The sequence below is a fragment of the Artemia sp. Qi Xiang Cuo genome, chromosome 9, assembly GCF_049724085.1.
Source record: "Artemia sp. Qi Xiang Cuo chromosome 9, ASM4972408v1, whole genome shotgun sequence".
Taxonomy (NCBI): Eukaryota; Metazoa; Arthropoda; class Branchiopoda; order Anostraca; family Artemiidae; genus Artemia; species Artemia sp. Qi Xiang Cuo.
The window spans coordinates 25721987-25739570 of NC_142802.1; the positions used below are offsets into that span (position 1 = coordinate 25721987).

Below are 17584 nucleotides of genomic sequence, written 5' to 3' on the forward strand. Positions count from 1 at the left end.
GGGAAAGGTGGGCGTCAGAGGGGGGTTAGTTGCCCTCCAATCACTTTTGACTATTAAAAAGGACGCTAGCTCTTTGAATTCCCAAACGAACGAGCCTTTTTTCAAGTTTCTACGCAAATTTGTTCTTTAGAAACCATATATGCCCCCAAAGTAGAACCTACAGCCCGCGTCTTGAGGGCTGTGGGGGAGGGTATTCCTCAAAAACATATAAGTTCTAACTGGAGATTCATTCCGTTGAACATAATGGCTATCTAAAAACTTGAGCGGAAGTAGCTGGGGAAATGGTAGGCATGGACAGGACGTTAGTTGCCTTCCAATCACTTTCAACTATTAAAAAGGACACAAGCCACTCCAATTTCCAATTGAATTTGCCCTTTTCGAAGTTTCTACAACAACTTCTTCGATACGAAGTGCCCTGGTCTAAAGGAAAAAAATAATACATTGTGCCAACATCGTTCTTATATACCCCCAGGCCATAACTTAAAACCCTTTCCCTGAGGGTTGTGAGGGAGTGTCCTCCTCAAAAACATAGTTTCTACCTGGAACTCAACTACGCTGAACAAAATGGCTATCTCAGAACTTTGATTGGATGTGCTTAGGGAAATGGTGGGCGTGGAAGGGGTGTTAGTTGCCTTCCAATCACTTTTGACTATTAAAAAAGGCACAAGCCACTCTAATATCCAATCGAATGAGCCCTTTTCGAAGTTTTTATGATACCTCCTTCGATATGAAGTGCCCTGGTCTAAAGGAAAAAAAATAAATAAAAAATAAATAATACATTGTGCCAACATCGTTCTTTACTTAGGCAGCGCGATTACGCTGCCTATGATTCCTGTTTGTTTTGGGTTTCATATATTTATTGATGCTGATTTGTGGTAGTTTTACGTTTGGAAGATTATTTGAATTTATGTTTGCTTATTTTTGGTTTAATGAAGCTCTTTAATTTTCTTTGAAAATCGTAATTTTTAGAAACAGTTTTTTTTTTAAATTAATCGCCATAAAACGTCATTACCATGATGCTTTTATTATTTTCAAAGACATTGTACATTATTTCTTATGGTGTTGACCAATAGACGCTTTTATTGGGAGGGGAACACCATGCTGCTGTCTTATTCTTAGTGTTTTGGTTGCCATTAGCACGAGTCTCCTTACTAACAAATTATTGCCACTAACTATTTGATGCGACTTCATTCGAATTTCAGTTTGTTTCGGTTTCATTTATTCGATGACAATAGTTTCTGTTCGTTTTGAATCTAAATTGTTGTAGTATGACTTCATTTCTGATCAGCATAACAAAATAATGCCAAAAATATCCATAACTAGCTAATCTCTCTAGGTTTACATTTTGACAGAGTTTTGTTTACAAAGTTTCCGACAAACGAAAATTTCCCTTTACAGAGGTCATAGCTACCCTGTATATCTGTGTTACCAATCTATGACCTGCTTAAACTATAGTACTGAAGTAGAAATTTCGCACGGGATTTTAACTATAGCTGATGCATCCTAGATCCTAAGCAGCATTTTCCCTAGTGTTTGTTTTTTCTATCTCTGGTGTTAACCCAGGGAACTAATTACTAAATATATAATTTAGAAACATAGACACATATAACCTTTATTCCAATGATGGGCTATTATAGGCACCCACTTCATCCAAAAGGATTAGGATCATTTTAAGAACAACTCTTCATTTATTATTTTCAATTCGTTTTTACTTTGACTTTTCAATTCATGATCGCTTCGGTACACTTTAACTGTAAATCTAGATATGTGCCAATTTTGTCTCGTTAGTAGTTTTAATATATTTACTAACTTTCAGTAGAAAAACTTCTGTTTTAGCTATGTATCAACAATATGTATCAACACTGTATATTATGCAATTTTACAATTCCATACATTTGCTATAATGATTATAATGAGCCAGCTTTGCTTTTCTCTTAATCATTTTTTTCAATATGTTTCATTTCTAAGCATGTTGGAAAGAAAATTTAGACTCTAGGAAATCAATGTGCAAAGAGTGTTTATTTATAATAGAAAAACACGGACAGTAATTACTTTTATCTAATGTATAAATCGGGTCCAATGCCATGAGATGGAAATTCAAATGATGTACCCAAAGTGCCAGGAGATCCAAAAATGCTACTGAAACCCGATGAGAGACCTCCCAGGCCTGGATGAAAACCTGCAAAGCTAGGCTCAGGATTTTGTATGACGAATATTGGCTCTGGGACGAATATCGGCGTTGGCAAAGGGACAGGTATAAATATTGGCTTCTGGATTGGCTTTGGCACAGGGACAGGTATAAATATTGGCTTCTGGATTGGCTTTGGTAGGGATATAGGTATAAATATCGGTTTCTGGATCGAATTGGACGCAGGTATAACCAGGCCTGGATGAGAACCTGCAAAGCTAGGCTTCGGCTTTTGTATGACGAATATTGGCTTTGGGGCAATATTATTGGCGATATTTATACCTGTCCCAGGGACAGGTATAAATATTGGCTTTTGGACTGGCTTTGGTTGGGATATAGGTATAAATATCGGCGTTGGCAAAGGGACAGGTATAAATATTGGCTTCTGGATTGGCTTTGGCACAGGGACAGGTATAAATATTGGCTTCTGGATTGGCTTTGGTAGGGATATAGGTATAAATATCGGTTTCTGGATCGAATTGGACGCAGGTATAACCAGGCCTGGATGAGAACCTGCAAAGCTAGGCTTCGGCTTTTGTATGACGAATATTGGCTTTGGGGCAATATTATTGGCGATATTTATACCTGTCCCAGGGACAGGTATAAATATTGGCTTTTGGACTGGCTTTGGTTGGGATATAGGTATAAATATCGGTTTCTGAATCACAACAGGAGGTTTTTGAATGGGGAAGTTTAAAAAGCCTGGATGAATTGTTGAAAATCCAAACGGGGCTCTTTTAATGAGCTCACTGTTTTCCTCAATTTCGTCATCAAGTCCAAGCAGGCCGTCAGCCAAGACACTGAGAAGATACCCAAGACGTGATATATCATTTTCTTGCACTTGATTCTCATGGACTTCTTCTTGAGCAGCGACAAGAGAAATAACTACAAACAGATGTACTACCTGAAAAAGGACTGTGTATGAGCATTGTTTCCCAAAAATATTTTATGCTGGCATTTTAAAATAGTTTCAAGCATCTACAGTTATATAAACATTTACTACGTCAAGTAAAATTGAATTTTGATGACTAAAGCTAGGTAGATAGAAAAATATTTATGGGCTCACAATCAAATTGACAGAAATTTATCAAAGAGTTTGAAGTAACGAATTGTAAGTAAAGAATGATTCGTGGTAATAGTTGCCAGAACTCTAAAAAAGAAGTTTTGGTAACAAAATATATACACAGTATGTCTTTTTATGGCGATTCGAAGTAATTAAAGCTATTAAGCGAAAAATACCTACCAAAGTTACGAGTTTAAGAAAATTAGCCTGATTTGTGATCTTGACGAAAACACTACACCATCAAATTTAAAATATCAGAGATCCGTGTTGAACAGGTTTAATATTCCTATGTAGAAAATACACAATTAAATACTTTTTTTCTATCATGGATAAGTTTTTATTTGTTTGTTTTTATTTCCCGAAAGGCTTATCATATTGAATCAATAGTCTCAGAATATCTGGAGAAGGCTCACTAGAAAGGAAACTAGAAGTTCTGTTGCTCTTTTTAAATAGCAAAATAATTGTGCGACAGCAAAGTGGTGTTTTTTGCCAGTTTGTAGTGCAAAACGACAATTTTGGTCCAAAGGAGGGTGCCAAAAAGCAACTGAGGGAAAATGTCGAGATACTGAATTAATTTATTTATCGTAAAACTATGTACTGAGCTTTCCAGTCTCAGAGATTCAGACGCAATAATGACGCAGGGCGGTGCAGTCATTCCTAAACCTACATATAGTCCATTCACAATAAACGGTTAAGACATACAATTATTGTAAAACCTTCATTTACCTGAACTGATTCATTTTAGGCTTGATAAAATTATGTACATAGGTGTATAATTGCGTATCAGCCATTATGGAAGTTGCCCAGAGGATCTTTGTTTGGTTCCGAAGTGTCCTTGGAGCCGAAAAAAGTGCGTTTTATACCCAAATTTACTAACTCTCCGTGAGCTGTCAGATAAATATAAAATTAAGCGTGGATGGGGGAGGGGGTAAAACTTAATATTAAATCCTACTTGATTCCCAGGAATATTCTTGAACTACCTCCTTAATATGGGCAGAGCAGGGTGACAGCGAACTTCTTATTGGAGAAAATCTTCCGTGAAACATAAGACATTACATTTACATACTTACCGGCATCAAAGATAGAAGGGTGGGGCAGGGTTGGCATAATGAGCACTACTAGTAAATTTTCCAGACGGTATACACAAGTGCCACCATGAACTATGTTTTCGCCAAGATTCAAATGGGAAAGTGTCTTATTTTCCTATTTGTATACGTTGTTTAATGTCTTCCTTTTTTTCCTGGGAACCAATGCCTCCATGGTCACTTGTCGGAGCCCATGCAGTACATCATAGGCAACGCAATAGCGTTGCCTAAGTAAAGAACGATGTTGGCACAATGTATAATTTATTTTTGGTTTGTCTCCTTTAGACCAGGGCACTTCGTATCGAAGGAGTAAGAAAGTGATTGGAAGGCAACTAACATCCCTTCCACACCCATAATTTCCCCAAACACATCAAATCAAAATCTTGAGATAGCCATTTTGTTCAACGTAGTTGAAAGATCTGGAAATCATGCCTTTGAGGAGGACATTGCCCCTACAACCCTTAGGGTAAGGTTTGCAAGTTGTTCCCTGGGGGCATATAAGGTTTTATAGAAAGCGTTGTCATAGAAACTTGAAAAAAGGCTCATTCGATTGGAAATTGAAAGGACTATTACCCTTTTTAATAGTCAAAAGTGATTGGAGGCCAACTAACCCCCCCCCCCTCACGCCCACAATTTCCCCAAACCCATCTAATCAAAATTTTTAGATAGCCATTTTGTTCAAAGTAGTTGAAAGTTTTGAAAATTAGGTGTTTGAGGAGGATGAACCCCCCCCACCCCTCAGGGCAAGGGTTGTCAGTTATGCCCTGGGGGCATATAAGGTTTTATAGAAATTGTTGTCGTAGAAGCTTAAAAAAACTCATTCAATTGGAAATTGAAAGGGCTAGTGCCCTTTTTAATATTGGAAAGTGATTCGAGGGCAAGTAACCCCCCCCCGTCCACACCCACCATTTACCCCAACACAAGTAGTATATTAGGTACCATAATACATTGTCCTATGTGCCATTGATAGGGAGTACGTAGTCCCTGAGCCCTGAGGTCAAGGTCACTGGGGAAAACCCAGAAATGTTTTTGTCAACAGAGACCTTGGGAAAAACCCTAGTTACATAACATGTTTTTGTGAACAATTTTGGGAAAACTTAATTAGTTTCTCAACAAGGGAAGACCTAGTTACTTAACTATTCTGTCAACAGGATTTGGGGAAAAACCCCATAGCCTTGGAAAATACTCTATATAAAGTGGGAAAGAGTTAGTTAGTGTCACAGTTCTGAATTGGATTTTGTTCGATAGTTTTATTCTGAATATTATTTTGTTTTCTTTGGAATATTACAAAAATGAGTAATTTCACTGTATTGAACATTAAGAGACAGGAGGAAGAGAATAGTGATGAAGTGAAGAAAAGAGCGGCAAATGTTACAGTAGAAATAGCAACAGGGAGAAGATTATCTTTCGAGTCGGATGAAATTTTCAGTAGATAAGTAAAATCTCTGAGTTGATTCAAAATGAGTGAGCCGTTATATTTCGTGGCGAAAGTGTATATGATAAGTATATCTACCTCGCAAGCAGGTTTGAATGCAATTGTTGAGCATATAAAGAAAAATGGACTAAGTCATTTTTTGAAAAAGCCATAATATTGTTTTATATATATATAAATTTGTTGAATGAATATATTGATGATTATTTTCTTTTTTTTTGTAGTTAAACATTTTTGAGAGTTGTTTACTCTTTTCTAGAAGAACCAATAGGTGATGAGAGAGTATTTGAAACAGACTATTTTCTTTCTTCAATATTTGTTAGTTAGTGTGTATTCAGCAGTGTAAACATCAACAGTAAAAAAAAATTAATGTATTTGAGAAAGAAACAATCATGCAGAACCTTGTCGCTTTGAAAAATGTTTAAATCTAAATGATCAGTTCAAGAAATAGTCGATACAGAGGAGAATCTTCCGTCAAAGCATGGTTGATGACATCATGAAACGGGACTCTCCAACTTTGGATTATTGTATGAGGCTTTTACATCGTGATCCCAATGCATTGTCTCAATTTATTGACAGACTGATTGAAACAAAACAAAATAGTATTGTAGATTTGCTTTTGAACATTACATAGATTTTCCAAAAAAAACAAAACAAAAAACAAAAGTAACAGTTTGTATGGAAAATATAAAATCCCACAATCCAATGAAGCGAATAGAACGGGAAATAAATCCCGCTCAAACATGTTTAAAGTGTAACGTCACCTGTTTACTCCTCCTCCTATTTTGTCTTTAGGAAATCTGAAGCGAGTACTCGAAGTAAAAGAAAGAAGAACACTCTTTCTAGGAGAGGAGTTAGTTTGTAATCTGCAGTCTGAGTGTCAATAGTGAAGAAAATGTACTACACATGTCCTCTATGTTTATATACATTGGGCAGTTGGTCGTCCTGTGAGAATTGCACTTCTGTCATTGAATATTATGAAAAGTATAGATTTTGCAATCCCTGCAAACTTCACAGAGGATATGCCATTAAGATTAAAGATTGTAATTCATGCTTTGAAGACGTTTGTTATTCTCATGTCAGAGGATTCTTATTTTCAAACTATCACTCTGATAAATGTAATCAGTGGGAAAATACCCGTGCTGGTATGATTTGAAAAAATTCTGAACGATCATTTTATCTATTCTTGTGAGACTGATATTGTCGTTGGTTTAAATTATATCGGGAAGAAGAATTTTGACCACGCTTCCAGTTTCAAAATATCAACATAATTTTCTTTCTATGACATCGATGTGGATATACTGGTTATTCTGATTATAAAACTACAGATTTTTATTTAGCAGCTACGGAGAGTGATTATTCATTTGAGAATTCTGTCTGTGACATTGCATCAAAAACAAAAATTGAAATACGTGAATTTTGCAATATAAATGAAAAATATCATTGACTACACAAACAGATACGATAAGAGTGAAACTACATTGTATTGTACTAAATGTGATCCTGACTTATCCCTACTTGATCAATACAAAGTGAATGTAAATGATCTACCACCACTAGTTGTCGTCGACAATGATGATCATCTACATGTAGAAGAAGAATAAATCTAAACAAAAAAAAAACATTTTTTTTTATGTTTATACATGTTTTATTAATAAACAAATTTGCGAACATTTTTAAAACACTTTACTCGTAGTGGACTAAAACCAATATTATACAGTTCTGAGAGCACATTTTCAACTACAAAGTCGTTCAGACGTGGATTGTCTTCGTAAATGTTGAGAAAGTGCTTGTAAGTATAGCCACGACATCTGAAAACGAAATATAGTAGCGCATGAAAACCACAGTCTTTAGTCGATGGATCCTGCACTCTCTTCCGGTTTTGAATAATGGTTTTCCCACTGCTTTCAATATAGGTTTTAATATGGTAACCATAGAATGTATATGGGAATCCGAGAGGATCGAACAATTCAATAGTTTTCGTTGTTTGAAAGATGCACAACCAGTGTCCAGTATTTCTTATATTCGATGGACTGCTATTAACAATGATAATGGTATGAGTACCACCTTGAATTTCGTCAAGGAAATCCGAGGGTAGACAATAGGATTTGTATTTGAACATGAATGGATCCAAGCTAAATATATCAAATATTTGATTTGTTTTCGTACTGCCAAGTCCAGATGAACTCTACCTTCGGGGGTGATATCCCAATAGGTTTGAAATTGATATAGCAATTAGAACGTAGTATTTTCAATCAAGGATATAGTAACTGTGCAACCAAAACGGCCATTCCCTGTTCTAAAAACAGTAAAATCTTGAGTGCCAGACAAGTCTACAATAATTACATCCTGAGTTTTTGAAAACATTGAATCAATTCTTCCATTTTCAAATAGTTGTGAATCATGATCCAGTGATTACATTGTCAATTCATAGAGAGTTCTTCAGGATTTGTTATCAAATGATAAATTGTACAGAGGAACTCCATTCACTTTGCACACAAGACTGTACAAACCAAAAAAATTAAAATCATGAGGGGATGTGGTCCAGGACCCAACGGCGCCAGCACTCTTTACAAAGACCAATTTGAGTTTCAAAGGGATTTCCCCACTGATAAATGACGAATCAGTATTACTCCGAGAACCTGTACCCATGTGACGTTGATTGGTAGCTGTATGAGGAACGAACAGTTTGATGTTGTTACCGTTGGCTCTCAGTTTTTCCACTGCCAATGCAACAGAACTCATGACCTGTTGTTTTCGCACATGAAGTACTGCTGAAGTGAGATTGACCATTGCATCAGGTGCTCCAGCAATTATTTTTCTCAAAATGAAATTACCTGGAGCAAGTTGTAACTTTATGTCAATCTTAACGTTGGGTGGTAACCATTGGGAAATATTAAATATTTCATGATTTAATTTACCAACCAAATGATACTCCTTGGTCACTGTTGTAGTCAGCTCCCCATCAGTGTCGACATTTAATCTATATTCATAGCCCATTGCTTGACCTCTCAATTCCTTGTATGATTTTGGTGTCATCCAAATCAATTGTATATAGCATGCATAGTTTGACAAATTATTGCTAGTGCTCACCAATGTTCCATTAATATACACATTAATTTGTCTGAAAAAGATGTTTAGAATACAGTTTTCATAGGAGAAAACATAGACAGCAATAGGCGTTAGATATCGAGACTTTTTCTTCGCACAAACATTTCAATTAATAAATTTAGAAGATAAATTAATGTAATCACCGTAATTAGAAAGAATTTGAGACTGTTTATTTCGGACAGAGGTTGTTGAGGATGAAATTGTTCAGAGGAGCCATGGTTGGCACTGAAATCAACATTTTCAGCATTCAATAAATTTAATGAAGAAGTAATTGATGGATATTATTCTTTATGAGGGAAATAAGTCATCTTTCGATAAAAAGTCTTGTTTTGATCTAACAATCTTTGTCTTCTTCTTTTTCTTGGTGCTTTTCTATTCAAAATTGTTGTTGTTGATGGCTTACGCTTCTCACCTGGATGGAGACTAATGAGTGAATGACTACCACGCATCCTTTTTAAACCTTTCCCATTTTGTTGAGATTTTAATTGTTCGCCAACAGCTCTTGCCGAAGATCTAAGATTTTCCTTAAGACTGTCCTTGAAATTTTTACCTGAACTCCAGTCTTGTAGTGTTGAGCCAGCAAAATTTGTTGCAGCTGGTACAATATATTTCTTGGCAAGGGGTAGTATAGAACGAAATAGCCTAGCAAACCAACTACCAAGACCATAGCCAGACATTGTAGTACGCCCCTTGTAGTAGTCCAATCCATGACCTATTTGATGAGGACTCAGAGTAGCAGCATAAAAATTAATGTCTGGACAGACAAATGGGATTCTTCTACTATTCATCTTGAATGACAGGTCGAAAATGACATGTAATAACACATAAACCCTTTGTTACAGCTAAAAGATCACTGAGTTCAGTTCTTAGTGTTAACTGACAGAGTTCCAAATATGAAGTGTTTACAGGAACATACTGGAGGTGTCTTATATTATAGTGATGTACATTATTTTCTATACTTTTTTTCTAGAACACGTAAAATGGGGAAATTGGAATTTCCAACTCTGGACGATTCCACAAACGAACTGTAGATGAATATACAACTGTTCGAGGAGAAGCTGGGTGTATAGTCTGCACAGATAACATGGTCACTACCACTGAAATTTTCTGTCCTAATAATACGGTTTTTAAAACCGAGAACCTCACGTAAATTCTCATTGAGGAAAATTCTTTCATTCTCAAATGGATTGATAACATAAATTCTCCTTTGTTCTGTCGAATTGTTAAAAGTGAAGACACCTTCTTTTAACTTGCAATTTTTTTGTTGATAACTCGACACAGTTCATGCATGTTATTGTATTCCCTGTAGGGGATGTTAGCAATAGGGTACTCATTAGAGTCAAAAGTTGCCATTGCACCCTCATCGCCTAATTCAAACGGTTTTATTTTAATATCATATGATAGCTCATTCCTTAAAACATAATATTCATTCTTTATAACAAAATCTACGAGAAACACTTTATAGCTACCTTGAAATCTAATGGTAGGTAAAAAATCACTTGGTCCAAAAATCACTTGTTCTATTCAAATCATCATTGAAAGGATTGGAAATATTGCAAATGAATGTCACACAGAAATCATGGGACATTGTGTAAGTCTTCAACACCTATCCAAGAATCAAATTCAGAGTTGTACCCAAGACAGCGAACCAACAACTGTTTCTCACCACCCCGCGGTCGAGTTTTTAATACTTTTTCTAATTTGAAAAATACCACTATCTTTAACTTTTTGCAATTCACTATCGAAAAATCCCCCCAAAATCTCATCATCTTTGCTATTACGTAGTCGATAGGTCACGTAACTAGTCTCTAGTACTTTTGACACTTTAAAAAGTTCAGTAGACCATAGGTAATTACTTGTCTTAAAAATATTACTTGACCGATTGATTCGAACCCTATCACCCACAATCAATTTGCTTTTTATTCCATTTTCAATGTTAGAAGCATATTGTTGGACAAAAATGTCAAGTGTATTGTTATCATTGTGATGAGCTTCAAAAGGACTAAGATTGGACAGGGAACGATGAGGACGTTGATTGTAAACTTGCATAATTTAATCCAAATCATGAATAAAGACAGTAGTGTTTTTGAGTGTATAATATCTAGGCATGTAATGGCGACTGGTTCTAATCAGTTGTTTAGCTAATGCAGTCTTGAGTGGACTGTGACTTTGATATAACTGTGTGTTAAATTTGAGTAGAACTTACCTCAAAAATTGATTGGACAATTCAATTCCTTGATCCGTCTGTATTTTTTTTATAGAAATCTCGATCAAGTATTGTTTCTAGAGCAATTGAAATCTCCTCTCCACGATTGGATTTCAGTGGAATGGCATTGGAGTAGTGACTAAAAATACTAATTGCAAATAGAATGTACTTGTATGGTTTATTGTTTTGGCATTGCCTTTCGTCCAATGTCATAAGGTCAGCTTGCATGATTTGTAGAGGGTAGAATGCCTTAGTTTTCCGATATCGATTCGTGCGAAGTCTGCGATTTCTAGGAAGTGTGTAGCTAGGTTCATTTTGAAGATATTCTTTTGCTACACTCTGTTGAACATTGGAGACTTGAGCAAGTGTACTGGGAGCACTAAGACTCCCCATCTCACCAACATTTGCATAAATACGGTTTAGAGTTTCATCCATTTTGCATGTAAATGTGTATCACCACCGCTACCCTTTTGTATACTAACAGAGGTGTTGGCAGTTGTCGGGGAAATATGCTTTTTTCTACTGGCTAAAGTTGAATCATTGCTGCTGTTGCTGCTTTTGTAATTGGATTTAGGTGTACTTGTTAGCATTAGAGTCTTGAAATCATCTTTTTCAGAATCATCATCCTCATCCTCATTCTTTTCATTATTGAATGATGCCAAATACTCTGAAATTTTTCTATTGATCACAAGGGCTGTGGAAAAGTATGATGTGTGTTAATATCTCAAAAGATTTGTGGCAATGGATAAAGTTTTCTAATAATTTGAGACAAAATAAGTTATTAGATCAATGAGATTGTAAGTGATGCTACCTCGGGTTATTTTAAGATTTGCTGCATCAATTTTAATATCACTGCTTCCATTCAAATAGTTTAATAGTCTTTTTCCCTGTTCTCGTTAGAAAACTGGTAATAGATATAGTATTCTTGATGTGTGGTCTTCGAGTGGCAAGAGTGCTGTTAATTGTGTAATATTTGCCTCTTGTGTCTTATCTGCAACATTCGCAACACTAATGGGTTTAATTTGATAGGGGTTCTGCTTGTCAGCACGACGAAGTGCCGTTTGAAAAATTAAAAGTTTCTGATCATCAGGTATGTTATTATCATTAAGGAAATCTGTGAGATTACCCTCAAAAGTTTGCAGTGGAGATAGAGCTTCATCAATTGCAGTCAATTTATAGGGTTTCGCCATTTTTTTTTTTTTTTTTTGCAATAGAGTTACGATTGAGACGGAGAAAGAAGAAGAAGATTGCTAACAGGACCGGCAATAAAACTGTGAAAAAACCTACTCCTACCTGAACCAAATGTTTTCTTTTCTGTTTTTGACTGTTTTTTCTCTTGGACAGCGCACGAAAAATGGATTGATGTTCTCTAGTCTCCTTCTTAATAGCATCTGGTAGTTTAACATTGGCCGCAGTTAAACTTAAACACAGTTCGGAAATGAGTTTAATAAATTCTCGATCTATATTGTTCAATATGACTTTCCTAGGCCGTGGTTTTGAACTACTCAAAACAGAGAACAAGTTTCTATTGTAATGTAACTTCTTCAATGTCATAGTTTCAACTAATATCCGTTTCTATCACTCACTGGCAGATATCCTGTTATCTCACGATCAAATATATTACTAATAACACGTAGTTCTTCAGGTGTGTTTTGATTAAGGTCAATTACAATGTACCCATATGGTTTACTTGTAGCCTGATTGTAAGCTGACAACAAGAATTTTGGTTGACCCAGATAAATTTGTTTGTTTAATGTTATGAGGGAACTTGAGTCACGAAAAACTTTGTACACAATGTAATGAACACAGCTCAATGCAAGAGTTCGCTTACATTTACTCTGATGAAAGAAATTGTATAAAACACTAGTGAAAGATTTGTTTTCGTTAAGAGAACACAATTTGATCCATTGAATTGTTTTCTCAGACCATTACTCTATTGATTCGGCTAAATCATCAATAATAATCCAAGAATTTGGTTCAATTGAATTGAACACAACATCCAATCCCTTGATAAATTTAATTTGAGGTTCAATAGTCCTGATTCTATCATATGATTGTTGCCAAACACTATAGTAATATTTTATATTTTTTATGGTAGTTTGATGATCTCCTGCTGCCAACATCTCACCTCGATTCTGAATTATTTTCATCAAAAGTGTTGTTTTCCCACTCATTGATGGCCCACAGAGAAAAGCTCTGAAAGGTGTTATAAACTGATACATAATCTATGTGTTTCTCTGCTATTTTTATCTAACTCTATTCAATGAACAACAACAACTGAAGTAAAATCAAAGTGTTTACTATATTAAATAGTCGATACAAAAAAAAACACATTAAGAAATACAACAATTTTTTTTTTACATTGTACAATGAAAACTAGTAAATGTATGTACATATATATATAAAGAAATAAAAACTTTTAATAATACAACACTGGAAACAAAAATAAATCTGCTCTAAATCATTAAAAGATGCTACCGGTAGCGCCCTTTCCCCGGCCGAAGGTCCCCCCCCACTGGCGGCCGGCCGGGAGGCCGAAGGCCCCCCCCCCGGACGTGGGCCGCGAGTCCCCCCCGAAGGTTTTAGGAATTTTTTTAATAAGTTTACTCACACCGAGACTTTCCCTATGATGAACAAACTCGTCTCGGTCGGATGTTAAGTAGTGTCCAAGGGGAAGGGTACTTATACGATCTCTACAAACATAAACTTTGTCAGAAATGGTACTCATGGCAATCTTTTCAACATTTACAGTAAAATTTTTATATTTTAACGAGCGAATTGCCAAGAGTTTTGCTCGTGGAATTGTATTTTCAACAGCATAATTTCTACAGGCGCCCGTGTGAAAATTTTTTTCCACATAGTGCATGGGCACTCCCTTGCAATATTTTCTTATTTCAACGGTGTGTCTTAGCATGCAGTACACGTTCGGACTTACAAACATATCCTAAGAAATCAAGATACTCTCTGTTTTTGATTTTAAAAATAATTGTTGGTTTGGAGCTTGACGTTTGTTCCGGCTAGTTCCGGATAGACTCTTCAAACCCAGTCTGTATATTCCATCCGAGAACTGATGATTTAAATGTTAGATAAATCTTCAAGCAAGTTTTCTGTTTTGATTTTTAATAATAGAGAATCTGTATCCCCAAAGCAGGGAACTTTTTGTCCCTTCCCTGGCTGGTGTACTCGGGCCATTTGGTAGTAGAATTCCAACATGAGCTTTTTTAAGAGTTCCAATATGGAACTACTTGCTGTAGCATTTTTATTCAATACTATGTTTCTTTTTTTCTATTTAATAGTACCATGTCTGGAGCAATGATTTTAAAGAAAGTATTATTGGGGTCGGCAATAATTCAAGCATATCGGTCGGGATGGGTTACAACGTCACAACAACTCCTATTGCGAACACTTTCACACATTTTACCAAAAGCCGAATTTAAAATGAGTTTATAGATTTCTTTTTCAACCTTTGTTTTTGCTTCAGAACGTTTCTTGACAAAAGTGTCAACAAACATTTTCAAATAAGATTTTTGACTGAATTGGAGGGCTCTATGGATCTTTGTGACTTTGAAACCATTGTTACACACCCATTTAAATGATTAGTGTTTTACTACAATATTTTTTTTTGGCAGGAGATTGGCAATAAGCTATTATTTTGAAGGTAACAAAAGTATTCCCTCCTCCTCCGCCAAAAATCTATTGTATGAACTCTAAGAGTCCTTAGGCACAGGTCTATTAATGCATGGAAAAACAAACTCTTTTACAGCATCATGAAGTTCCACTGGTATTTTCCCATCAATTTAAAAAAAATATCTAACTTATTCATGTTCCTCAACACTGGTAATTTTGGGAAAATTAGAGGTAAAAGGGTTGATAAGCGTCTTATCGTCACATCATGGTAGAGCATTATGAGACATAGCCGAGGGGTATAGGGAATTCATATCAAGGAAAACTGCATCCGACTTTTTTCCCGTCTTCTCTCCAGTTGAATCAGTTTCCAAGATACGATTCCCGTGGAAAACGTAGCCACCTCTCATTGATCTCTCAATAAACAAGTGGTGATCAATGTCGGTGATGAGTCCAATTTTTTCCAGACTAATTTTAAGGAAGAGGTCCATTGCCATATGTGGATAGGAAAAATAATACCCTAGATTAAGATTGAATTCCTTATAAATTTGGTCCGTATTTTTACAGACTATATCCAACAGAGTTAGCACATCACTTGACAAATACAATTTGCAGTAGTCAAATTCATTTTTACACCCTCCCTCTGCCCACACCTTTTTGGCAAAGTTTTATTCATCAGGGGTGCACCTACGATCATGCAGACTGTCGTAAAACGATTCAATTGAGGGAATTTTCTCCTCGGTAAATCTCGACATGGAATTAAAATGATCATAAGCGTAAACACCTTTGACCGTTAAAAAATCATATAAAGCATTTGGAAATTTTTGTTTGAGAAGGGGGAAAGCGTTGCAGCCGTCATCGTTTTTCTGTACTTGAATTAATTCGCTCAAAGATTTAGGGAAAAAGCTGAAGGAATCTAAAAAGCGAATTTTATTCGTGTACTCAACGCCGTCTTCAACAAATTTCCACATAAATTCCAAAACAAGCAATTTTTCCGATGAATTTGGTATGATTTTGAAGGAAAACCTGTCTTCCACCCATGCATCATCTATAAATCTATTTCTTTTAAGTTGTGCCATTGCTGGTAGCACAAACTTCAGATCGTAGTTGGAATTGTGTATAAAAACTGGAAGAAAGAGTTGTTGTTTAATTTTTAAATTACAATTATTATGAGCCCACCCCCGAAAGTTACTTCTCCCTGTGGAATTAGCATCAATAAGATGATTATGATCCTGGACAGCGTCTTTTGGGGCAAGAACACCCCTAAAAACCCAACAAATTGATCCTATTTATAGAGCACATTCTTCCTCATCTGTTAGTGACATGGGATAATTGGTATGGCGCAATCTTGATATCGACTTATTCGCTGTTTTGATTAGTGCGACAAGCGTTTTTTCCGTGTTACCATCCTCTCCCATAATCTCAAAAAACTCTACCAGTTTCATTTTGTTGTTGTTGGGGTCTCGCTGAGCATGTGCATATGACACAGCTACAAGTTTATGTTCTTTGACTATATTTGGCTTTGATGAGTCAGATACATCCAGCAGTCTTGCTTCACAATCCAAAGCCACCTTATCACTCTGTAATAGGGAATTTTGAAAGTTTTTAAATTGTAAAATGGCTTTGTCTCCTGCCGGCATTTCTACTCTTTGATTCCCGTGAATTTTACAATATTTTATATGATCGTTGAATTTTTTCTCAGTTCTAAATGGGGATAGACACATGGGGCAGTAATGACGTTCCCCTTTCTGAATACCCTGAGATAACAATCTACTAACTGCAGTAATTGGGAAAAAATGACCATATGAATTTATCTCTTTGGCAGGCTCATATATGATCCAAACCAAATTTTTTATATTATCTACTGCCGGTGTCCTAACTGAATACAAAACTCCTTTTTTATTTGGTTTCTTCCCCCCCTCCACACATTCTGTATCGTATTGACGACCCACTCCCCCCATTCCATGATTTTCCGTTTCTTTTTCAAACATAGTTATTTCTTTTAAGGACACCGGATACTTGCCCTCCAAACAATCAAAATTTAGTTTTGGGAAATTTTCTACACCATTACGCGCAAATTCGTCTAGTTTTTTCATGCTAGCTTCCGCTGCAAAAGGTTTATGTGCAGCAGCTAAAAATGCATATTTCAAACTTTTCAAACCTGCGTCAAAATTTAAACCTTGAACTCCCCTTGTAGCCGAAAAATCTGGATGACATTTTCGTCGGTTTCCACCCGCCCCTCTTAAAGAAAATTGTTTTTTTAATTTACTGAGTTTCAGATCCAGATGCTCTATGAATCGTGGACCCGCTACCCTTCTCATTAAATGTATCCAAAGTGGATATTAATTTATTGACCCAATTGAATACATTTTCATCAAAATTATTTAAGCCAGGGTAAAATGTCTGATTCCCGGTTGAAAAATAAAAATGAAAAATATCACCTGACTGTCCTTTTTGTAAATTTACTTTTTGACTAATTGAAGCTTTAGTACAATCTCTTCTGCCCCAGTCCTGGATCTGAGTCTCAATAAGTGCTAAAATTTTGTCGATGTATGTATGAAGAGTTTCAACGGGGTCGATTAAAATAATACCTCCGTCAGTTAAACTCTCCTCGGGGGGATTAAAAACTACGCTGTGTGTTTCAATGTGACCTAGAGCAGATTCTAACAGACTAAATTCACGTAATACACTTTCTGGGGGTGTTACAATGTTTTCAAAACCTGCACCATTTTGCACAGGGATCATATCACTAATAGTATTTACATTACCCCCAGAAACATCACTATCAACAATTTCCACAAGCTTATTAAGCTCTTCCATAGTAAACTGAAAATCAGGGGGAATATTTTGCGACATACCTTCACTAATATCCTGT

At 36.0% G+C, this 17584-nt stretch overlaps 1 protein-coding gene across 2 annotated transcripts in view; it reads right to left on the reverse strand.

The window, feature by feature from the left end:
• Positions 1-2000: 2000 nt before the first annotated feature.
• The window catches only part of LOC148948490 (uncharacterized), a 39738-nt gene continuing 24154 nt past the window's right edge, over positions 2001-17584 (reverse strand). For both annotated transcript variants that reach the window (XM_089093953.1, XM_089093952.1), the window contains exon 2: positions 2001-3092. In XM_089093953.1, the coding sequence (XP_088950079.1) occupies positions 2055-3092 (1038 nt within the window). In that variant the 3' untranslated portion in view covers positions 2001-2054. The remainder of the gene's footprint in view (positions 3093-17584) is intronic.